The sequence below is a fragment of the Aptenodytes patagonicus genome, chromosome 2 (genome assembly GCF_965638725.1).
Source record: "Aptenodytes patagonicus chromosome 2, bAptPat1.pri.cur, whole genome shotgun sequence".
Taxonomy (NCBI): Eukaryota; Metazoa; Chordata; class Aves; order Sphenisciformes; family Spheniscidae; genus Aptenodytes; species Aptenodytes patagonicus.
In genome coordinates this window covers 75586150-75610818 of record NC_134950.1, presented here as the reverse complement: position 1 = coordinate 75610818, position 24669 = coordinate 75586150, and the positions used below count along the sequence as shown (strand labels likewise).

The 24669-nt window shown below is 39.8% G+C and overlaps 1 protein-coding gene across 11 annotated transcripts in view; it reads left to right on the top strand.

Annotated features, from left to right (window-relative positions):
* The window catches only part of FHOD3 (formin homology 2 domain containing 3), a 416636-nt gene that overhangs the window by 29240 nt on the left and 362727 nt on the right, over positions 1-24669 (top strand). For all 11 annotated transcript variants that reach the window (XM_076330252.1, XM_076330251.1, XM_076330250.1 and 8 more), the window contains exon 2: positions 6252-6358. In XM_076330252.1, the coding sequence (XP_076186367.1) occupies positions 6252-6358 (107 nt within the window). The remainder of the gene's footprint in view (positions 1-6251; positions 6359-24669) is intronic.

Genomic DNA, 24669 nt, shown 5'->3' with positions numbered 1-24669 from the left:
GTGAGAAGACTGGTGTGTACGTGGAGTGTTCACAAGCGTGTGCCAGGAGGAGCAGGGAGCAGTACTCGGTCTGTGGGTGGACGTGTGTGTTGCACGTGTTTGGAAGCAGGCACTTTGTTCTTCTCTCCTTGCACCCCCCCCACCCTCTGGTTTTAGGTGTTTCTCTTGGACTGTAGGAAGCTAAAGGCAGTAGATTAAAACAATGACTGGACTCAGATTTTTTTTTTTTTTTCCTTTCCATTCATTCAACTAGTTTCTGAAAGTGGCAGTGGCCATTTATTGGCATCAGGTAACTGGCTGATCGTCACCTTTTCTTGCTGCTGCTGGTTTTGTTGTTTTTTTTTTTTTCCCCCCTGCTGTTCCTTGCTCCTTTTGGTGATGTGCTTCAACTCTGAAATTTGGAGAAATGATGAGCTTTCCTATTGCGCAGCAACAAGGGCTTCTTTATGAAGAGAAATGGGTGTTATCTCTTACTGTGGGTCAGTGTTTGAAACAAGGAAAAAGTCATCACTGGTATACTACTATCAAACTATTTTGAGTCCTCTTAAGCTTGGTAGCCTTGCAGTACAAATTATTTTGGCCCTGCAGGTTGAGGGACTAGCCACTACTAGCTAGATTTGGTTACTTGCAAAAGAAGATGATAAACAGAGCTTCTGCCCTATATTCTTGATTTCCTGGCAGCCTATAAGGAGCACTTGCATGAGTTGATTGCTTAACTTTCCCCAACCTGTGTGTGTTCACGTGGCAGACGGGTGCATTGCTGCTGAGGGCTCTCTGGGTGCTGGTGAGGTGGGGACAACCTCCGGAGGCAGGGAGAGCCCGAGCTCTGCAGCTCTGACCTTGCTGTGCCTGTTTCTGGTTATAACTGAAGCCAGGACACCGTTCTCCTGTATGGTACAGTTTCACTGTGTAATGGGTTAAATGGTGAAGGATGAGAGAGTAGGAAGCTCTGCTTTTAAATGTTCTGATACTTTAACTGTTTAATCAGATGTTCATTTGCTTTGCATAATTAATTGTGTTCAGCTTTTTAGAGTGAAACTTATGACAGTGTAACTATAAACTTAAAATAGTGTAACTATTGCTTGTAATCCTATGGTCTTTTTATGTGCTTCCTGTTCATTTTTCTTACATTTCCTTTACATTTTCTTACATTTCCATTCTTCTGTTGGAAAACTCTATTTCAGGGCTATTTAAAGAGTTTCTAACTGTGGTGATGACTCACAAGGGCATCAATGAAATTTCTTGTGCTGAAACTATCTTTGTTTCACTTTTTAAAAAAACTATTCTTAACTACTTAGTGGACATGATGATTAAAAGACTTAAACATTTACGGTACACAAAAATTGTGAATTTGGTTCCCTCCCCTTTAGGCATATACCTTATGATTTGGTCATTAGTGATATGATTACATACTTCTTAATTCTTCATGTCTTGCCTTATTGAAAGCACAGTGTGGTTCTGCTTTGAGAACACCTGCAGAGAAGCATAGGGTTTGTGTGACCTGTTTTGTTTCCTGAAGATGTTTGGGTAGTGAATGAAGCAGGAATCTGCAAGAGTGTGAAGTATGCCGTGGTTACAGACAACGGCTGATGCTGTCCTGAAGTTCTGGCATTCATCTGCACTTGTCATTTGACTCTGGCTTCTCAAAGCTGTTCCTTCTGTTCTGAGGCGGCTCAACTTTCGGTTCTGGGATCTGACTCTCAAATTCAGCCAATTGTTGCTTTTTTTGAAAACTGTAGGGAAAAATATCTAAAATATATGCATAATATATATGCTTATATATGTACACACATATATATACACACATAAGAAACTGTTGGGATGGTGGTGTTTAGGTCTGTGTGTGTGCATGGTGCTTTTTTTGGTTTTCCATTTGTGTCTGTTATGGTTGCAGCATAGGTACTATAATGGTTGGATGGTGTGGGTCAGTTGCCACTGCATGGATTGCCGGCTATGGTCTGAGAAAGTTCAAACATCTCTTGGTTCCTATTTTGGAACGTTTGTTACAGAAAAAGGTAAATCTTGGACTGGTTTAATTTAGTAGCTCTACTTGTATTTCAGTAGCACCTACTACTTCTTGATACCTATCTTGTCGTGACAGAGTACAGATCTTAATGTTTCAATGAGGTTTCAGTGTGAAACTGAAGATGATAATGAGCACATCAGTTAGATTTTTAGTGAGGAAGATGCATAAGACAGTCTTGTTCTCCTTGCTTCCTCCATGTAAACCCAGTAGGAGGATGGTGTCTGGTAGCTCTGGCCACCCGCAGCTGGTGATTCTGGCTAAAACACACATTTTAATGGCCATTGCATGTAACACCTCTTGTTCCTTCACTCCTGTGAAAGACACTACTCCTTGGTAGACCCGCTCTTTACAGAGAGATGAGAGAATTGGGGAATATCCACAGGGATTCAAAAATATGCTTTGGCTGTTTTCTCAAGAAACTGTTATTTTGAGAAGAACTTAAATGCATGCATAGTTTTTATAGCTTTACGGAAGCTTATGATACGGTTTGATACTTAATCTGCAATGAAAAAACTTGAAATTTTGCAAAGACTGTGAAAATGGAGTAATTCTGTGTTTGACTCGGAGAAGTAGCATTACGCTTGTCCCATTTGATGGTGTGTCTCCCTGTTGATGTTGCCATGATACCTGTAGTAGTCTTTTAATGTGACTGTAGAAAAGTATGGAAGATTGCTGTATTGTATGGAAGTATGGAAGATTGTACAGGAGGAGTTGCATTTAAATGACTTGTATCAACGTTTTGGCTCTTCTGAGCAATAGAGCGTGAGACAAAAAATGATTAATGATTTGAAGGGACGGGCAAGAGAGATTTTTAGAAAAAACGGGTTTGTAAGCTTATGAAATGATCTTGGAAAATTTGACCTTGCGGCAATAACATAAACTGGTTAGCAATTTAATAACAAAATGATGATCTGAATTTTGGGACCAGTAGGGAATACTGAAGAGTTAAACAGAATTGTGAAGAACAAAGTGAAATAAATGGAATTAATTTTGAAAAAGTTGAATAGCAGTCTTGTTCATGATTATGGAAAACAGCTCAGTTAAATGTTCTTTGGAAGACTGTCTTTACTCATTCTGCCTTTTGATTGTCCTAAGAGAAGATGGGTGTTAATGAGGATTTTAATGTGAATTATGATCAACAGCAAGAGCATGTAGTGAATGAACTAGATGAGGCCAATTGTGAGTGTCCAGAGACGGGAGAATTGATGTGTAGCAGATAAACATGGGATTAATATTGAAAAGAGGGGAGAGACCAACATCCTGAATTGCTACTAATAAACACTAATGAGTGAACATCGGCCATCCTTTGTGTCGAAAAAGGCAGGCAATTTACTAATTAAAAATAATTCATAAGGTGGCTTCTCTTTTTGTATTCTGCCTGTAAAATATGCATGCAAGTGAAGCTTGGAGGCAAAGTAGCAAAGTGATCCTATTATATAAGGATGATTTTAGAGTTCATTGCCTTAATGCTTACGCTCCTTTTAAAAGTGTTGTTTTACTCCCTTCCATCTCTGTGTGTACACGTTCAAGACAAGAAAAAAAATCTTTTTGGCAAGACTCAGTGTTAAGTAATGAAAATAAAAGATACTGCTATTTCTCCCATTACCCTAACACTCCTATTAATGGATACAGTGTACAATGTACAGTGCTTTAAAGCCTGAATGAATACTATGTTCAGCTGAAACTATGGAGATGAGATGAAAATAGGTAGAATGTACTTATTCTTCTTTATTTTGTACATGAAGTACTTCCTGTTCTCATCGTGCTTTTTATACACTAAAGTCATAAGATATTAGTAAAGCACAGTTCCTTTTCCCTAATTATGCAGTATAATTGGAAATTGCGGGCAAATCTCCTAATCTCCATAGTGACAGCAGAACGTTTATCTAATTAGTAGTTTGCCTTTTGGCATTACTTTGAATAAATTAGCATTTCATTAGATACCCTGGGCTACTGGGAAAAAGTTTCCCAGAGTAGTATTTAGTCTTTCTTCTCTAAAGAGTGTATTTTGAATTAGCATAGATTAATAATAGCCTTTAACTGGAAAGATACAGAATAGTAATACTTTTGTTATTTTTAATATCAGAGGGCTGTGCTTGGAGGTTCTTTGCTTTCTTAAATCCCCAGGAGTCAGAGTAAAAACTTATGTTGCCTTATTTGATGACTTACTCTTTCCCTAGGGGGAAAAAAAGGAAAGAAAAAAATGGAACAGGTTTGAAATACAACTTGACCTCCTTCATCTACCCTTTCCCTTTCTCCAGAGGATGAACTTTTCTTTCAGATTACAAACAGTTCAAAGCATAGTGATGTGGACTAATCCAAAAGTCATTCTCTATCACTTGCTAATTATAAATGAGCCCTTCTGCAGTATTTCCAATGCAGCTAATCCAGAATAATCAAAGACTATTTGTATTCTTTTCTTGCATATATAAATCAGTGATAGGAAACTGGGTGACTAAGTTTTGGTATTGACTGCAAGATAAGAAGTGTGGCTGCTTATTCTTCTTTCCTGAACATCTACTGGGAATCCATAACTTTGATGGGAAGTTAAAACAGGTAATTCATCAAAGATGGATTCTTACTGATTTTCTTTCCTAGTGTTGAAAAGAGCAGAAGGAAAAATCCATGGATGTGATAAAGGGTTGTAACTTCCTTTCCTTGAGTCACTGGCTATTTCAGACACTTGTTTACCCCTTCAAAGAGTTGTTGGCTGCCACCTGTGGCGGAAGATTGGTATGAAGTATCGTGTTAAACATTCTCCTCTTCCCAAAGTGGCCTTTGCAGCAGGGATGTACACCACCGTCGTCACGGTTGCCTTTTGGTGGATAGAGGCATGCAAAGGATCTGACAGTTTGTTTTGCCAAATCCAGAGGAATGAAACATCTTCTGTTTGGCAGGCCAGTCTAGAAACTCGCTATCAGACTGGATTTTGTACCTAGTAGCACCACACATCTGGGGCTTACAGCATTTGTGAACTTGGAACCGCCTGCAAAAGGCCCCCCCCGTGCGGTGTTGACACATGAAGGTCCACAGCAGCCTGTCCAGCTGGGCTCAGTGATGGCAGTTTCTCTGCTACTGGACTGGGTTCTCCAGGCTGTCTAAGGCGAATGGTCACTCCCTAGTGGTGAGGTAGGACAACCCTGTACTTTCGCCTGCCCTTTGGTAAATGTTTTCTTGTTTCCCTGGGAAAGCTTTTTTCCCCTCATTCCTTGTGATTTGACACTGGGTTATCTCATGGTGAGAGAGAAGCTCATGTTACTTCCTAGCCCTTCCCTCGGGCTTCTTCAGTTACCCCTCTCAATCCGGTAATTATTTTGTATTCCTGTGCAATGAGTTAGCCAGAGTTTTGGAGTGGATCTTCCTAGACCTTCTTCTGTGATGATCTCCCCGTAAAAAAAAAAACCAGAAAACTCCTTTTCTAACTTTGATCAAATCTAGCTTTTTTTAACAAAAGCTGGAACAATTAATGGAAAATTTGAAGATGAGGGAAGACAGGATGGAAAAAAAAAGAGGGTTTATTAATTGCTTTCTCCTTCTTCAGTGTCATTGCAGGCAGGTTCCTGCTTTCAGGTCTGGTCCTAGGTTACCTCAGTACCTTTGTAGGAAGTTGGTATGTGTGCCCAGTCCTCGCCCCTGGTGCCTAGGAAGGTCTTCCCTGCAACCTCTGAGGCAGGTTCGTGCCTGGCCCTAAAATGAGAATGCCGGAAAATCTGGGTCTTGGTTGACTGCACTCCCCCTCACTGCGGGACCCCAACTGTTGGCTGTCACACCTTGCACGGTCCCTTGGCTGTATCCTTCCTCACAGGGGGTTGTTCAGTAGCTCATGAAAGAGCTGCTGCTTCTTTCCACCTCCATCCAGAGGCCCAGAAACTCTACTTAAATGTACTGTAAGAACAGAGAACAGTCATTCATATCTGAAATATATATTAAACTTCTCTTTCCTTATAGGATTCCAAAGACACTGTGCTAAAACCCTCTAATCTCCTTCTGTATGTTCAAATAAATAAATTTCTCTGCGTTGGTTGTGTTGATATTGTTGTGACCAAGCATGGTCTAGTGAATATGGACTTGGGATTGCATAAATTGCTGAACAGCACCCATTTTCTTATCCAGTCCCTACATATGGTTTGTTTCAGGGAGATCTTGTCTGGAGACCCGGAAAATGGGAAGGCTATGTTAGAGAGAATGACTGCTGTAATCTAATGATCTGAATGTTGTTCTACAGCTTGATGACTGCACCCTGCAATTGTCTCACAACGGTACCTATCTGGATCTAGAATCGACCCTAGCAGAACAAAGAGACGAATTGGAAGGCTTCCAGGAGGATGCTGGGTAAGTAAATGTTTACTAAATCTAGATAAATAAGCATAGTTGTCCAGAAGCATTGAGGTTTTGGGAGCGTGTGTGGTTAACTTGGTATGTTCAGGTCAGCATAGGAACAGAAAAGATAAAGTTTTCCCCTGTAAGCACATACATCTCCCCCTTTCTGTGATTGAAAACTTTGACTTTTCTATCTACATTCACTCTTACGGTTTCTCTAAAAGAAGATGGCATACTGTAAGAAATCTATCAAGATGGATGTCTTGACTAGCCTAGTAAATGTGTATAGTTCTTTGGAACTTGATAAATGAGGGTGGCTGGTTTTGAGAACTCCGAGATCTTTCTTGTATATAATAGTTGGTGTAGAAGATTATGTTGGGGTGGTGCTCCTGAAATTACGAACTCGATTTCTTTGTGCCTTGAGATTTAAGTCCTCTTTTATATTCTTGGAGAAAAGATGTGTATTGATTTATTTTTTACTCCTGGAATTGATTTAGCCAGCCCAGGGTGTGTGTGTGGTGATGCTGGTTTTCTTTGAATATTCTCCTGTCTTTTTTTTCCTTTTTTCCCCTCTTTTCTTTTTTTCTAAATTATTGCTGGCACACGTGGATTCCTATGACACAGCTTTCCATAAACCATCTCTGAGACCTGAAAGTGAAAACAAAAGTTAGCATCTATGTGTGTCTGTGTGAATGCATGTATAAAATTTGCTTTTTAGAAGAATTTTTTTTCTGGGCCTTTGAGGTGATTGTCTTGTTTAAGATACAAAATGAACAGACAGTCTAGCGCTATTCTTGCCTTGCTGGTTGCTATATTAGACTGGATAGTTGTAATTTTATGGGTGCGTTTTGGCATGGACTTCATGCGTGTGAGTAATGTAGCTGTGCCAGAAGGAAATTAGCTGCATTCTGTGAATTGGTCAGGGCTTGTAAACACTAAGAGATGCAGCCCTTTTACTTACACCGGTTTCTCTGCTTTTTGTGATAGCTGTCTTGTATTTGTTTGATGAATACTTCTTACAAATTTAAACTGTGCCTCTGAAGATTATTTTATGTGGAGAAGAATTTTAAATAATATGTTACAGATATTCATGTGTGTGCATTTGTGTATGTCGTCTTCATACATACCAGTTTTGGGCATGTTTTTATAACTACTGGAAGATAAAGAAACTGTTCTGTTAGAAATTAAATTAGTTAGAAGAAAGTTCTTCAATACACAGAGTAGCCAATACAGCTGAACTGAGCCTCCCTTCCTTTGCAATAGGTGTGTTGAGTATAGAAGTTGATCTAGTCTTCAGTTTTATGCAAGGGTGATAAAAATTGCTGCAAAGAACAGCAAGTTCTTATTCCCAGCTACTTTTATAATTGGTTGAAAGCAAGTAAGAGGAAGGAAGAACTTTCTCTTTTTATAGTTTTTTGTAGTAGTATGCATGAGTTGTTAATTCACACTTTCTTTTCTCTCCATGGATGTCTCCATGATAATTCTAGTAATTTTAACTTTGTTGCCTTTGCTACCCCACAACAGCGTTCCCAAGCAATTTGGTAAGCTGGAGACTGGTTGGTGCTTTTCCTGCCAGACTTTACACTTGAAATGGCAAGCTACCTTCCACCTTGTTTTAATGTCTGCTTCCTTTGGACACATAAAATCAATGATATGAATTGTTCCTGAAACATGATTCTAATTTTCTCTGTGGTGGCTATCCTAGGAAAAACACCAAAACATGTGGAACTAACTATGCTGCTTGGAATTGCATGTCTACTGTGTTGTTTTGAGCTGAAAAATCAGGTTATGTTTTTGTGTACTTTGCATGTGTGCGCAGGCTTCCTCTTAATTGCGCAGCCACTTATTGTCAGTTGAGTAATTGCTTCTTCCAATGGCTTGTCCTGCCAGGTAGTGTGAAGTCTGCTGGGAGGTCCTTCATTCCTCTGCAAAGATGGATAGGGAGGTATGAAACTGGGTATATTAAGGTGTATCACAAAAGCTTGGGCTACAAATTATTATTGTAATTATCTTTTGAAATGGGTTTTGTGAAATGAAAGAGCAAAACTTTCATGTCTGTTGTCATGTATGTAGCCCTCACCTTCACTGGTCTTTGCCCTGCTCTCTGAAGTTGTCCCTCTGGTAATTGTGGGTCAATAGGAAGTGCCGTGTTTTCATGTTTCGGCTGCCTGCCTTAGGTGGAACACCAGGACCGGCTCTTAGGTGCTGCCATTGTAGCTGTTGCGACCCATCTTTCTTTGATGTCTTCCCACTACAATCCCGTTCAGACCCTGCTTTCTTACCTTTATGATAAATTACGCAGGCAGTGGTAGTTGCAAAAGGCTGAAGTGGTGAGAATGGAGGGAAGGAAGAACGAGGGGTGTGTTGGGGAGTAAATCAGTGAGTGAACCACAGATGAGCACAAAAAGACACATGTGCCCTGCTGCAGAGGGAAGAGGGGACGTTTGCCTAAGGGGATGTTCCCCTCAGCACCTTTTCTGAGGTGCCTGTAGGTACAAGCGGTATGCTTCCCTTACATAATCCTAGCTTGTGCTTAACCTGCAGTGCTGCCTAAGGACACGGGGGTTGTGCTTTAACTTGACTGTTGTGAGGTTGCGGGTTTTTTGTTCCATCTCCCCTACACACATATACCCAATAACTTGCAGGTTGGAGCCCTGAAATGCTAGCATTTTGCTCTGCTGCGGTGGGATGCAGCTCAGTGAAGTACAAGACCTTGCATTTAGGAGTAACTGGCTAGAAGACAAGCAGGTACTGGTCAGGCAGAAAATGAAGAAGCGGGAACACCTGACTTGTCAGCAACTTGGCAGGAAAGGATCTGATGTTTTTGGGAATGGTGAGCTGAAAGCAAGTCAGTGATTATGGTGCTGTGAAAAAGGTAAGGGGCATCCTAGGGAATAAAGTAGGAATTTAGCCAGTGAAATGCAATGAACTTGGTATCTTCAGTACTAATGAGGTTTCTGCTGGGTTTCTGCATCCCGTTTTTGTCTGTGTTTCAAGAGAGAGTAAGAGGAAGATAAACGAGCAACCAGAACTTTAGGAATCTGTGGGATGGCTTCCCTGTATGACTTAGTACATCGTCACTTCAGAGTAAATACAACTTGGGTGATGTTATCCAGAAAAAAGGAATATTATAGATATAGGGTAGCAAATGCAATCAGGAATGTTTCCCTCCATCCCAGGTTTCTAGCAAACTAAACTCTGTTTTTGGGCTTTGCAGCTCTGCCCCTGCAGAGACCAAGGTGCTGAGCTGGAGTGCTCCTGAGCTGGAGCTGCAGGCATTGGGGGCTTAGCAGCCCACTGTCTGGGAAGGACTGGCTGCAGAAACCGCTTAGTCTCTCTCTTTCTCTCTGGGTCATTTCAAGGTCCTGTTCTTAATCTTCAAAGCTTTTAATTTTCTGAGATTAGGCTCCTCAGGACCTGCCTCTCTGCCGTGCCCAGGCTGCTGTGCTCATCAGGGTCACTGAAGCTTGCTGAACTCTGAAGGATTTAGTAGCTGGGTATTCATGGCATTTGTAAAATTTTAGACCCTAAACTGTGGAAACTCCTATTAAGAGTGACCAGAATGTCCTGCAGTCCGTCTGTTTTCAGCGTCTTTTTGCTTAATGTTCCTATTTGCCTGGGCAAAACTGTGATTTTTTTTTTTTTAAACACACTGCTGAAAGCAGGCATAAATAAATAAAACATGCAAGAAACACAATCTTACATATTTTTATTGGTGTGAGAGGCTGCAGGTATCTGTTTTCTCTTGGAAGGATTGGATAAGCATAGTGAAAAATAAAAAGGATTTTTCTTCAAGAGAGAAGAGGAGGATGGTGGCAGGTTGGAGGTTTATGATGTGTGTCTGTAAATAACAGGCATAAGAAACACACGCACTCATACACAATTTCAAATGAATCCTCTTCTGTTACTGAATATAATGAAAAGAGGCTTTTGGTAGTTGCTATCCACTCCAGCAGAATCTAAACTTCTGTTTAGGGAAGAAAACCCAACACACGTGCCCTCTTAGCCTGTAGGGCTAACTGAGCAAAACGTGGACAGGGACGGCACTGTTTTCCTGTGTCCACGACTCTCGCTGCTGCCATTTGCACCTTTGGGAATAGCTGTGGGATTCAGGAGAATCAGATTGTTTTTATATGGGGTTTCTTTTTTTGGGACAGTCAGGATGAACAACTGGCCAAGCAATGAGGCTGGCCCTGCAGAAGGTGTCACGACCAGGAAACTGGTCAATAAGCACGTAGGAAAACTGCCTTTCTCTTCAAGTCTGGCATGTATTCATGGCTTGTTTGCTGCTTGTGGGTTTTTCTTTTTTTGTTTCTTGCTCCCAGCACAAGTTACTTTGTGGATGCTTAATTGTGTGAAGAGGTAACATGGAGGTAGTTTAGGTGGGCTGGCTGTTTTGTTAAGGTGCCCGTGACAGGTAATGCTCTTTTTCTTTCTTTACTTGTGACTTTATAGAGCGAGCAAGAATTGTCAAGAAGTTTATGTATTTAAATTACCATATAATTGCCCAAGTTCTTCTTATGGGCATGTCTTAACAGGCCCTAATGGTAGCCCACAAGGTAACACAGTCCTAAACTGCAGAACACAAAAGCTTCCTCAGACAGCACGCTGCGAGCAACGGAGATTTTTTCGGCTAATATGTTTTCAAGACTTCTGTTCAGCAGATAGATTGTTTTAAACTACTTCTGACAAATCACTTCGGCGCTGATGTTTTTGCATTCCTCCTAGACACCCAGTCCCAAGCCATTTTTGCTGGGTGAGTCCCCTTTAAGTTGGATGCCAGACGTTTTCCCTCTTGATGCTGCTGTTCATTCTGGGCTCAATTCAGAATCTGTTGAAAGCAATGGAGTCATGCAGGGATCTTTAATATTCTTTTCCTGCTTATGTACTGTATTTTTTGCCGGCTTAGACTTTGTGATTAGCACAATTGTGAGAATGAAAACTTTTCATCACTTTTTTACGTGAGGAAGGTGGGGATGCATTTGAAGGTTAACTTGGGTTTTGTCTAGTAAAAATGATGTGGCTCACTTCTTGAAGTGGCACTGCAAACTAGCAGATCCTATGCTGATTTTTGTATTAGTTTGGACAGAGTGTATTTGTATTAGTTCACTGTTGGAAGATGCTCTCAACTTTCTCTCCATGTTTTGTCTTGATGTCATATCCATAATGTTTCTCAGTTCAAACAGCAAGGAAAATAAGGGAGGTGCCTGTGGGAGATTGTCATGGTGTTGCTGCAAAGAGTAGAGACTGTGACTGCTCATTGCAATGATTTACTCGTGTTTTGAAAAATGCATTCGTTTATCTGAATATTTTGATTTCTGTGATATTTAGTTATTACTCTGACCAAATGCTGAATCTGAAAAATGTAATGGATGGTCATAATAAAAACATGCAACAAAGAAGAAAAAAAAAAAACAACCAACCAACCAAAACCCAAAAAACCCCCAACAAAACCCAAACAAACAAAAAAACCCCAATCAAGACAAGCTTCTTTCTATCGAGAAGACTGAATTAGTTTAGGAAGCCAGTGCACACGTAGAGCAGGTGAGGTGTGGAGGCCTTTCTCGTGTTTTGCTTAAGGTGCTCTTTCTATGTTGTGTATCATCATCTGTACTTATCCAGGTACAAGGACCAGAAAGGCTCAGAACTGTAGAGGAACATGATGTTGCACAGGGCTGAGCCACAGAGTGACTCAAATGACGCTGCTTTTAATCTCAGCTCTCTCAGACCTTGAATAGCCTGGTGTGTTCAAGGGTTTCCCTAAGTGGGACCCTCCTGCCATCTCTCATGCTCTTTCATTAGAGTCTAGATGTATTCAGGCTGTCGTATAGCTGAGAGGCTATGGTAAATTTTGGAAGGTATAAGACTTTCTACAGGGTAGCAGTATTCCAGTCTATAATGTATCAGATTAAGATGTTGAACCACGTTTTGAAGTGAATGATTAGCTAAAACTTAACTGTTGCAAAATAAATGGCCATAAAGATTAAGTTTTCACATTTCTAATGAGAGAAATTGTTTTTCTGGAAGCCTAAGTTGGTGCTTTTTTAATTCCCTCCCTCCCAAGGTTTGAGGACAATAGCTATTACTACCCATGTTTTCAAAACTTTATGCAGCTTTTTAACTTATTTTATTTTTAATCCTAATAAAAGTCTGTTTATAAAAGAAAAAATCATTAGATAGAATGTTGAAATTAATCTTTAGGTGGAACTGTAGAAATTAATTTTCATAGTTATCTTGCAATATTCTTTGACAGCAAAATGAAATAAAATGACAGGTCCCATACACTTTCCCTGCCTCAGAACAATACGCAAGGCATCTTTGAGCATTCATGCTTCCAGAGCATGTAATCAAGAATAATTAAGCAAATGTGCATGTGTTTCACAGAGTCTGACAAATGAGACATGTGACTTTGAAGGGTGTGCCCTTGAAGTAGGATGGAGGCAATTAGCACTTTAATGTTCCACCACACAAATTATTGACCAGTTATGAGATAAGGATTTCTTGTCAGTGGATCTTCTTGACAAGATATCTTGTGAAGATGATGGTTGTTAAATTAAGCTTTTCTACTAGTAGTAAAATGCTACTACTTTTGTAGTTAAAGAATGAATACTGTTGTATGAATGTAAAAGGTATTTAGAAAACAAGCATCTGAATAAATAATAGCAAACTTTGAATAAATTTTACAGAGACCAAGGCTTGTTTTTTCATCTTTAAAGCTGGCTTGATGGTGTGGAAGTAAATCTCTTCTCTGCATATATCTAGGTCAGAGACTACAAGCCACTTTTCTCACACCAGAAGACACAAAATGCAAGGTTTGTCTGGGCTTGTGGAAAGAACCTGTGGTCACCTAATTTGGTGGGCTGGCCAGGAGGGAGCTGGAGAGCAGCAGTAAGCACAGAAATTACAGCAATCACAAGTATCTGTGGTCTGTAGTTGAAGCCTGGGGACCTCAAACAGGGGTGCAGTCAATGCACCTTACAACTTCCTTCCTGTTGAGACAGAGAACCTGCAGGCAAGTGACTTGGAAAAAAGTTAGGAGGGACTGTGTAATCTTAGTTTCAGTAGTGTGCTGATGTGTCCTTCAAAGGGAAGCAGAGTTGGTTTTGCTCTTCTCCCAGCACTCCCAGTCTTCTGAGCTGTGCTGTGCTCCTTCCAGCTGAGAAGGAGCCAACATCCATAGTGGCACCTTCCTCAGCTTGGAAGAGGAGGCAGGTCATTGCTTCATGAGCTCTTCCCCCTCTGAGCGGTTTTGGTTTTGGGAGAGCAGGAGCCTGGGATCGGCAGACCTGACCGGGGCGGGTCTGTGACCGGAGCTGATGTTTGTGAAACGCCAAGGGACCCGGTTATCTTACCCCATGCATCTGGGAGTAGTGTCAAAAGCTCGCTCAGGCTTTTGGGGTGTGGGACAGCACCTCAAACCCCAAGCACTAAAATGTTCTGTGGTCTGGTTTTGTCCTGTGGGTTTTTTTTTTTGGTGAGGGTGTTTTTCTGTTGGGTGTTTTTTGAGAGCTTGACCCATGATTTTATAGCTTGTGGTTGTCAGTACTGAAACAGCTGTGTTTCCTTCTCCCCCACTTTGCCCCAGAGTTTACTCAGCTCTCTGTTGTCGAGGGGAAAAATCTACATCTGTACCAAGGTATCTGTGGAAATATTTGAAGATTTGCTATTTTTGAATTTTAGTGATTACTTCTGGCAAATGAATGCAATAAGAGTGCTTTTCTTCAAAAATGATTTCCATTGTAAAATGTATTGCAAAAATACTGTTGTGCTTAGCTCTCTCCCAGCCCATTACATACCAAATACAGTGCCAAACCAAAAAGTGTGTGAATAATTCTTACAGGTTTTCCTAGGACTACCTTTTTTAAAGATAGTCTAATTTGGCATTCAGGTTTACATGTGAAAATAGCTGAGGAGTCCAGTATTTTAGGGTGGAAACTTAAATAAAAACAGCTTGTAGAAACAGCTGATGCCAGACGTTTTATTTTAAAACATTTAATTTTATTAACATTGAAGCTCCTTAATATCTGTGTTTGCAGTCTGCCCTCCTCATCGATGACGAGGTTATAAGCTAAGTGAGCAGCTCTTGAGGCTTGGAAATGTTTCTCTTCAATTTGCGAGGAGGAAATCCCTTCCTCTCTCCATAAACAGATCATATGTGGGGCTTCAGGGTAGGGCTGCCAGAAAGCGCTGCAGGACTGCTCCAAACTCGATTCCTGTTGTGAGTAAAACCATCGATTTGAGAATCTGAACCTCAAACACCATCATCACCGGGTGCACCCACTGTCTGCTGGTGCAGCTTGTGAAGGGATGTAGAATTGCAGTGTAATTGCCCAGAGTGTGCAGGCAGCTGAGTGAGTTTGTTCTGGGTAATCAGTAAAAGCTGTGAACTTGCTACACTTTCTGTTCCACAGCAATTATTCGTGTGTGTGCTTCTACCCTGTGGTAAATGCAAAGTAGATTTGCATAGGCAAGCTCACGCTCTGTTTATCCCATGGGAATCCATCTGTCTGTGCGCTTGGGGTGTGTGTGTTTGTTTTACCACTGACTAAATTAAGGTAACAATCTGCTTCTGATAAAAATAAGCGTCTCCAATTTAACCTCCAGTGGTGAACTAACAGCTTAAACCACTGCAGATCTGTGAGTAGCCCAGGATCTCCAATAATGAAGCCATGAAAACTAGTGACCTCTGCCAGGGTGAAGACCACATCAGTACAGCAAAATAGTAATTTATTTCACGTTTACTGCTCAGTAATTCTGCTTGCCAGCAAAAGCATTGATGGCCCAGCAATAAATGCAAAGACCATTTCCTAAATGGAATTAATATGGAGAAATAAGTGGCCTGTGGGTGAAGTGTTAAATTAAGAGCTTGTATGTCAAGTTACAAAGGAGCCCTTGCCAAATATGATGCTGATGGAAAACTTCCAAAAAGCAGAGGCAGACCCAAAGAGGTATATTGATCAATGCAAAGTAGAATTTATTTTTATGTACTTATACTTACATACATACATGTCCTACTGCAAAGTAGGACAGTTTAAAAATAGTTCTTGCTGAGTCTGGTTAAACTGATCACATCCTGAGAAAGAGCGTAATTGGCCAATTAAGCCAGTAGGACATCGCTTCGAAATAGGTTTTGTGTTGCTTTGGGAAATCTCTTCTTCGAGTTATTATCTTTTTAGTATCATCAATTACATTGGAAAATCATAAAAGATAGTTTGGTTTTTTTCTTAAGGTATTAGAGAATGATTTCTAGTAGAAGTGAAAAGTTTATGAAAAATTATTTAGGCTACTTTTTCCAAATGATTTAAGTCAGTTTTTTGATTATTTTAATTATGAAAAAATTAGAGCTTTTTTTGATGCTATAAGTAAGAGTTAGGATATTTGTGAGATTGAAGTGATTGTGCAGGTGCCTTTTGCTTCTGCTCTATGACTGTGGAATTTTTCTAATGAAGTTGTCTGGCACTTTGTTCTCCTGGAACCAAAACTGTGGGTCCCACGATGTGGCTGGGGAGCACCAGAGGAACCGTTTGCCTGAAGAGGTGGAAGCATCAAATGACCCAACTGGGAGGCATTCATTTATTTTACTTTCCTCCCTGCCCCTTTGTCCTGTAGGTTCTCAGTACTGATTTTTTTTTTTTCCCAAGGCATTTGTTGATCCAAGTGCGAGGAGGTTTTAAATGAAAATCCAAGTGTAACATGAATTTCAAAGTGCAGGTGATAGCAAAACCACATGACCAGAAGGTACCCAGTGTACACCTGAGAGGAATGTGCAGCCAGAGTTTGAGAGCTACGGACAGCGGTGGGAAATATATAACCTAAGAACTGGAAAGCATTGGTGAAGTGACGTGTCATCTCTTCAGAAGAATGTGATGCAAGTTGACAAGAAATGAGGAAACAAGCCTTCCTTTTTTGTGTTTTACCCAGAAGCAATATTATTGTTAAAATAGCACTTCTAAATGCAAATCTCTTCATTTGCCAACTCATAAAGCTTGTGTTTTCTTAATGCAAAAATATAAGGTGGAGATTTAATTGATCATGCCATCAGTGTTTCACAAAATGACAGGATAGACTTCCTGCTGAAAACAATTATATATGGGTTGAACTTTTGGGGTGGGAAGGGACACAGCTTTGTTCACAAATAAGGACAGCTCTTGAAAAATGGTTACTTGCTGACTGCGAAGGCAGCAGTCAGCCCTCAAATATTTTAGGGCTGTTAGAAGGTTATTGTGTGGAAATTGAGCCTTTAACAACTGAGAAATAACCAGCATGATGATTCAGAAAGTTAGGGGAAGGGGGTGGGGAGGCGATTCTCATTTTCTGGCTTCTGAGGTTTGCTTGCACAGAAACTACTAAAAAGGACAAATGGAACAAATGTTCCCCCATTTTAACTTGCTGCATTTCAGTGTGTGAAAGTGATTCATTGTCTTTTGGCAAAAATCATTGCCTTGTGGTGAGGTACACAGAAGACTCCACCCAGACCTTTACTGACATACACTGAGAATACATTAGTAATAAATTAATGTGGCTTATAACACATACTTGGTGAATCCTTTGAATGTTTCACTCGACCCTTTTGAATTTCTCATTTTCTTCCCCCTTCTCTCTCCATCCTATTTCATTTCCATTTAAAAAGGGGGGGGGGGGGGAGAAAGATGAAAACTCTGCCCAGTAAATGTTGTGCTTGGGAACAGTGGGTGGATGTAAAAACCCAGCACCTCATAGTGACAATCTGTATGTAGTCCTTGTCACTACAGTTACACAGGCAAGAGTGTGTCATCCAGGGTGCTCGTCCTTTCCTTAGCATTCACATATAACTTTCTGCATGGTATATCAGTTGTTAGTAGGGAATGAGGCTGTTAATTGTTAAGTTCATGTTGGCAAACACAGTACATAATATTGGAGTAATCCACACGGGGGAAAAACATGTACAACTCTCAGCATACTTTGTTCCTTTGCATACTGTTGCTTACACTAATAATCTTCAAGATTTTGCCTGCCCAGTTTTTGCTTAGGGAATATGCCATCGGGATTATTTCTACCTGGATTAGTCAAGTTTTAATTTTTTTTAAAATTTTTTTTTAATGAAGAGTGAACAGGGATCTGAATAGTCTCTGTCTGTTTACTTATTTTTATCCACTCTTGTCAAATGATTGTTACTTTAGTAAATGTGTTACGGTCCAGGAATGCTCTGAATAAAACCACTATGCTAAATGATTAGATGACTTGCGAGTGTATCGCAAGAACAGGATGCGGACACATTCTGACTTCACGCAAAGTTTTTAGATGGAAAAACTGAGGTAAGAAAGGGAAGTCCACTGATTTCATTTGAAGATGAGTGTGTGTTTACCTCCAACTGCCTGTCATGTACCAGAAAGGGTTACTAGCGCTGTCATCCATTTGAAGTGTATTGGAGGTGAATCTCCAATAAAAGCCTTTTTTTTTTTTAATTTATTTTATTTCCTGAGCTCCTTTGTTTCCATTATTCAATGAGAATAACACGAGCTTGAACATAGCAGTTGGATCATTGGATGATGATCTGTGAAGAACTTCAAAAAGGTTATTTGTTTGGATAAGATTTTCGGATGACTTTCAGAGAGATTCTTAATTCTTCTCTCCGTGCACGTGTGCACTCTTGCTCTCTCTCAAAAGACTTGGCTTTTATACAACTTTTTTAAGTGTCAGAATTTTTTTTGCATCTCTTGAGTCTGCAACTGAATGGAGAAGCATATGGTATTGAAACGCAGTCAAACAGTATCTTAACGGCTTTGAAATCTAAAGCCTAGGGTTTATGCTGTCTGATTAATAGCAGGTTAAGAAACACTTTCCTTGTTGTGTGTGTGCTGGCTTGCAGATCTTTTCAGGGAAAACCTGATAGACTCGAGTGCTTGAACTCTGGCAAAAATGTCATCCCTTATGCATTCAACAAGGAATAGTTTGTTTTCCACTGCTTATGTGGAGTACCTTAAACTATGAAGCAACTGACTGTGAGGCAATACCCCGTTGCAGAAGCATTTTCCACTCCCTGAAAGGCATGTACAAGTGAAGATGGAAATGCATAGGTGCTGAAATGAAAATGTGAAAGCCAGTTGCAAAAATAATGCACTTTAGAGTGTGTCTGTTGCCACACATTTGCTTCTGGTGGCATGCTATTTATTGTCCAGGTTCCTCTTGTGGGAGTCAGTGGCTCCTTCTTGAGCTTAAGGGTTGTTGTTGGATGCTGTTCTCATTAAGCTACTCCACTTGAAAAACGCAGATGTGATTGCTGGAGAAGGTTGATGGTCCACCAAGAAACCTGAGTGCTGTGAGAGGCTGTAACAGAGTGTGAAGCACGTGTTAGGCATGTGTGCTTCGAAAGCTTTCTACTAAGAGCGGCATCTGTGTTAGGTAGGTTTTCATAATGATTAGGTTGTTACATCAGGCAGAAGTAGATGCAGAATTGTTATAGGATAAGTTGTCAAGTTAGGCTGGCTTTATATGCTGGCCAAGTCTGAAAACATTTCCGATGTTTATTATGAATTGGTAGATTTACTCAATTACTAAGCTGAGGTTAGTTTTCATCCAGCCTATGCCATCTTTGGGATAAACGGGCAACAGCCCGTGGTGTTAGTTTAGTGTGATTCAGTAACCTGTTGTGTTTGCTTTGCTAGTAGTCGTGAGGGATGATGAAAATATCTGATTATTTCAAGAGAGGCTTGGGACAGGGTAAACTGATGCCTGGTTGATCTGATACCACTTGGTTCAGAGTTGGCCTTTCTTTGAGTACTGGATTGAACCTAGTAACAGTGTGAAAGACTGATTATGGGGGGGGGTGTTGAAGGCTGGGCGGTGAGAAACCTTCCTGTGTAGTAACAGTTGAAACTAATAAAAATGCAAGGTGCCCATAGTGTTTGCCAGTACCTGATTTCACCTTATTTTCCCTAATTCGGTGAAACTGAAGAGGGAGAGCCTTTATCTAACGTACAGGTTTTTATGTTGACTTTCACAAGTTACATGCAGGCAGCAAACATGAGCCAATTGCTCTTTACAGTGCTCCTCTGAAGCAGGATGAGGAAGAGTGGATGTGAGGAGGAAGGACGTAAGCTGTGCTGTTAGCCCAGTGTAGTGGAGCTATGGGAAAGATAAGATCCATGCTCTGGACCTCGAAACTTAGAATCCCTTTGCTGCTGTTGCCAGTTTAAATTCAAACTTTTAGAATTTGTTTTCCTTCATATCTAGGCTGTCTTGCCAGAAGCTTGGATGGGATCTGAAGGAAGTGCTACCTCCTAGTTTAAAAACAAAACACCTACACACACATATAAACTACTCCAGTTTTCAGAGATTTTGTGTAATTGTCTGTTCTAGCACAGCAGGGGTTTCTACAGGGCAAATGATTTTTGGTCTCTGAGTTACCCTAAAGAATTATCCCTATCTAGAACCGACTGATAACACTAATCTTAAAGGCTGAAATCCTTGCCTAGAGCAGAGTAAAATGAAGGTCGTGGGAATATTCTAGTTTAAAACTGCTGTGAGGGTAGGGTATGATTGTTTATTATTATTATTTTAATTAAAAAAACCCAAACAAACGAAAATCCTCCCAACAAGATGCATCACTTAAAGTCCAGACACCAATGTGGTTTGCTTAGTGGTATAATCGAAATTATGGATCGTAGAGATGGGGGATTTAACTTATTTACTGTGTAGCCGTGTGAATGTGTGTAGCACTTCATGGAACATTGAGAACCAAGTTTGCCGTTATGAGGCTAACTTTTCTTACATTCTTTAAAAATTTAAAAAATGGAAGAATGTACAGACCCTAGCAAAGAGTAGCGCTTAGACTCTCTTATCTACATTAATTGAAAGACTCTTATTTACATTAATTGAAAGGCTCCAAGTTGTTTGTGAACTAAAATTGTGGTTTCTAACAGCACCAGACTTTGCTGCTTGCAATTACCTTTTTATAATTCAGGTGTCTGTGCTACAGATTTTTTTTTTTTGAGCGAGTATAATGAAGAATAGTAAGTTTGCTTGACAGCTGACTATGTTGCTAGAGAGTGTTATTAAAATCCGTGGAGTTGATCTGTCGCTGTGCTATAGACCTATGGCTTTTTCCATGGTTGTAGAAAGTATCGTGAGGAAAGCAAAACAGAAGCCTAGAAGGGTGTAACATGACCTGTTCTTGTAGAATGGGTGATACCCAACCTTCTAATGATCCCCTCTTAATGAGATATTAAGTAATTGTTAAGAGAGCTTGAAAAGTAATTTTTTACTTTAGTTTTAAATGATAAAATAACGTGTTTTCAGAAGCATGAGATTGTTTTAAAAGAAGCTAAATTTATTGAATTGAAATACCTAGGCCTTTAGCAAAATATTAGGAGGTCTGAATGGTTGCCTGTCCTGAAAGAAAGGTTAATCAGGAAAGAAAGAAAACATTGAAATAGAAAATGTATGCTAATTGATGCATTCTCCTATCATACAAAGATGAACTTTGATGGGGAAGTGACTGTGGTCTTCCTTGCTGATAATGACAATGAATCGTGACTGGGTATTTACATAAAAATCCCTTTTTTGATACCAGCAACTCTTCAGTATAGATCTGAGGAGGAGGGATGTCTGTGTCCTAATAAAATAGGCTCCCATAAAAATTCCTTTCAAAGTTTCCTTGAAACATTAAGAGGAAAGCTGTCAAGGGTTTTTGGGGAGTTTGATGGGGTTCCCCCCCATCTTTGTTTTTTCTCCCTAATGCAACAGTCTCAGTATTTCTCTTTTGGTCAAGGAATTGCTAGGCTCAAACCTAGGCTTTACTTTGGAACAAGTAACTATTTAAGACAGCCAGTCTAGGTACTGTTTTCAAAGTGTCATATAAATTAAGTTTTGGAAATGTATAATTAAGTGAAACTATTTGTAATATAGTACATAAACAATGGCAAAGTAAAGCATTTATATTCCAGATGACAAGCATTTGGTGAGCTGTTGGCATGTGTTTATTTACATTGACTTATTAGAGAAGTCAAGTATAGAAAACATTCTGGGTCTTGGTATCTCCAAAGACTAGAAGTTAATCTAGTAGCAATAATGATTCTGATATCAACATAGGTGTCAACAGACTCTGATGTTGGCATAAAATGTGAAATTTACTTGCTCTACTGCTCCTAAATTGCAGCTATTAAATTAACTCTATTAAATACTTCTTGGCGTTTTTTTATAAATACTAGCCAGTCACAGTCACTAGAACATATATTTTTTTTAAAAAAGTCATACCAAGAAAACTATAGGCCTTAATTAAGAGTAGAATACAGGCTTAGTTACATGCATAGGTTTTGTTTTTAATAAATGATGCCTGTTTGTTTAAAATAATTTTCCCCAGTATATTTTTGAATGTTGTTTGTTTTTAATGCGAATGCCCTGTCTGTCCCACGGCACCCCCTCTCCCCTCCCCAGGTATCAGGACAAACTTACCCACAGGCATGCTTTTTAATGCTATTTGGCCAGTAGTTCATGAAGCTGGCTTCTGCTGTATGAATAGTCACTTCAGAGAAGAGGCAAAGCCATCTAAAGGAATCGAATCCAGTTGACAACGTAACCAGAAGTGACTGTCGACAGCAGGATGTGTGCTGAAGCTATGAGACCTTTTTTTCTTATTTCATGGCGAGCTGGAGTCCAGTTCTGTTCCTTCATTCTGCAATACCTGGTTGCTGTTAACCAGCAGTTACAGAAATGTCTCATTTGTATATTTAAAATTGAGATTTTTAGTGAGTTATGAAAGAGTAATAGGACAGCCCTGTAGCACACACATGGAAAACTAGATTCAGGATGCCTAATGCTGTCTAGCAGTTTGTCTTCAAAGCTGTTACCACAAAACTGCTTCACAGAAATAGAAAGAGGGGACTTCCAGAGGTGGGATGGATTCTAACACTTCCATTGCTGTCAAAAATAGCTAAAAAGGGTGGCAAAAGCTTATTATTAACTGGACATACCTACCAAAATGTCATCAATTTTGTTTTTAGCTTCCAGTCATTGCAACAGTAAAATACCCTATACACTTCTGACTCTTTATAGATACTTGCTGAAATTAAATCAGAAGTGATACACTGTGTGGTGTGTGGGTTGTTTTTTTGTTTTTTTTTTTTTTTTTTTTGTAGTTTGAAGTACTTACTAATATCTCTGGGACTTAGGTCATTGACAAATTAAAGCTGAGTCCTGAATGCTTTGGAAATAAGATGGGTTATGTGATAGGTTGCAAATGGGAATTATGGATGGTGTAGGGCAAGGATGACAATGGTTCATATAGTTGAATTTCAGCATAACGGACACATCTCAGGAAGGATTTAAAGGATACCATTACATGTACTGAAGGTTTGGAATAATGTCCTCTGCTATATATCCCACACCAGTACCTAGAGAGTCAAGTTGTGGATACAGTATCCAGCTTTTCCATCTGTCTATGGATGTACAGATGGCAGAACATTGGGCATTTTCCTTCCCCACCTCTCTACAGGGACATCAGGTTTGGTTTGGTTTTTTTTTTTTGCAAATTCCATATGTTTATATGCTTTCCTGAATACATGCCAGGGCTAATTCTATCCTTAATGCTCTCTCTGTGGTACCAAGAATTGGAAATTAGTCTGCCTGCTCCTAGTCAATAATCTGTGAAACTGAAAGAGATGAGCTTTATATTATTGGCTTAACTGGTCTACTGAATTAAATCTTGGAGAGGAAAAAACAAAACATCAGCCATTCTTTCTTCATACTTTTTACCTATGCAAGGGGGAAAAAAAGGAATGCAAACAGTTTATTTTTTTTCTGACCAAAAGATCTCAAACTCCTATCCTTCACACTTGCTCAGTGTTAAGTATTACTGCTCTTGTTAAATGAAGAAAGGTATGTCAAGAACATCTCTAAGAAAATTGTTTTCAATTAGAAATGTTAAAGCTATATAAAATCTCATGCCTGATACTAGGAAATACAACTTCACACTGGGGGAATTCAGTGATCGCCACCCTAAACTAGCAGGTTACCATGCCACTGACTTGGTGGAAGGTAAATAAGTGTTTTAAATAAACCTTCCCCGTGCAGGCATTGAAATCTCATCTGTAATGCTACCTTTAGTATTTATGTTATTTACAAAAACCTTATATTACTTTAGATATGTAATTGTTACGACAAACATAGTCTCTTTCCATTCTCTATCCCCTGCCTTTGTTTATTTACTGGTGGTTAGTAATGCTTTCCGGAAAAAGGATCAAGTTTCCTTTGTCTATCTTAAAAGCCTCAATGAGCCTTTCATTTGGATAGGAGAGCTTACACATTAACATAAAGAATTGGAGACAGCAACAGGAATAATATTAAAACTGAGCTTCACATTGGCTTCAAATCAATGGATAAGAGTTTTGGTATAATCATGAAAGTATCCTAAAAGAAAAAACTATTCAGCTGCAGTGAGAGCAAGTTTTAAAGCTCTGACCTGCACTGCAGGTAACTTCCTTGTCCCTTAGTAGGATTTTCCAGTAAATTAATGTCTGTACTGGAAAACTCACCCCAACTACAGGTAGAGCCTTTTGCTCAGTGGAAAGGAATTAAATCTGGGGAGGACTTGTCCTTGTTTCTCTCATGCTGTTTTGTTTCTGGCTCAGCCTAATTCCTAGAACCTCCTTCCTGCATCACTGTGTCCACATTCTTCTCCTGACTTGCGCTACTTCTTCTTTTGCTATCAGCTTCTTCCTCACTGAGTGTCTTTAGTTTTGAATTACTTTGTCGGTGTTTCTGGAGAGTGGGATTTCAGTTGGCATTGTGAAGAAATTTGCCTGAAATGTAATGTTGGGGTTTGGGGTTTTTTGATGTGGGTTTTTTTTTCTTAGTTGTGGAGTTTTTGCCTTTTTTTTTTTAATTGTATCTATTAGGCAAACTGGTGCCACCCTCCTCCTCTTTTCTTTACTAAATTTTTAGGCATCAATAGTAAAATGAATTATGGACCAGGAAATGAAGGTGCTACACACTTACCTGCATTTGAAATAGGTCATTTTTCCTTGCTCAAAAACCCATGCCTTGAAGTTATGAATAGCCTATGAGTAGTTCTGTCAAGGTCAGTGGGCTTACTCCTGCATTTGAGGTTGTGTATAGAAGGAGAAATTTAATTGCACAGCTGTCCTGGGGCCTTAATGTGAGATGTTGCCTTTGAGGATGGGTGCTCTAAATTTCCGACAGCTTTGAAACCTTGAGATCAGGCGAAACCGTTAGCTGTTCTGTTGGTTGCACGCTGCATTAATTTGCTCTTTCCTTGTCTAGTAACTGGAAGGATACAACTGCAGCTTATCAGTTGCAGGCAGTTTCGTGGAAGAGAACATCTAATC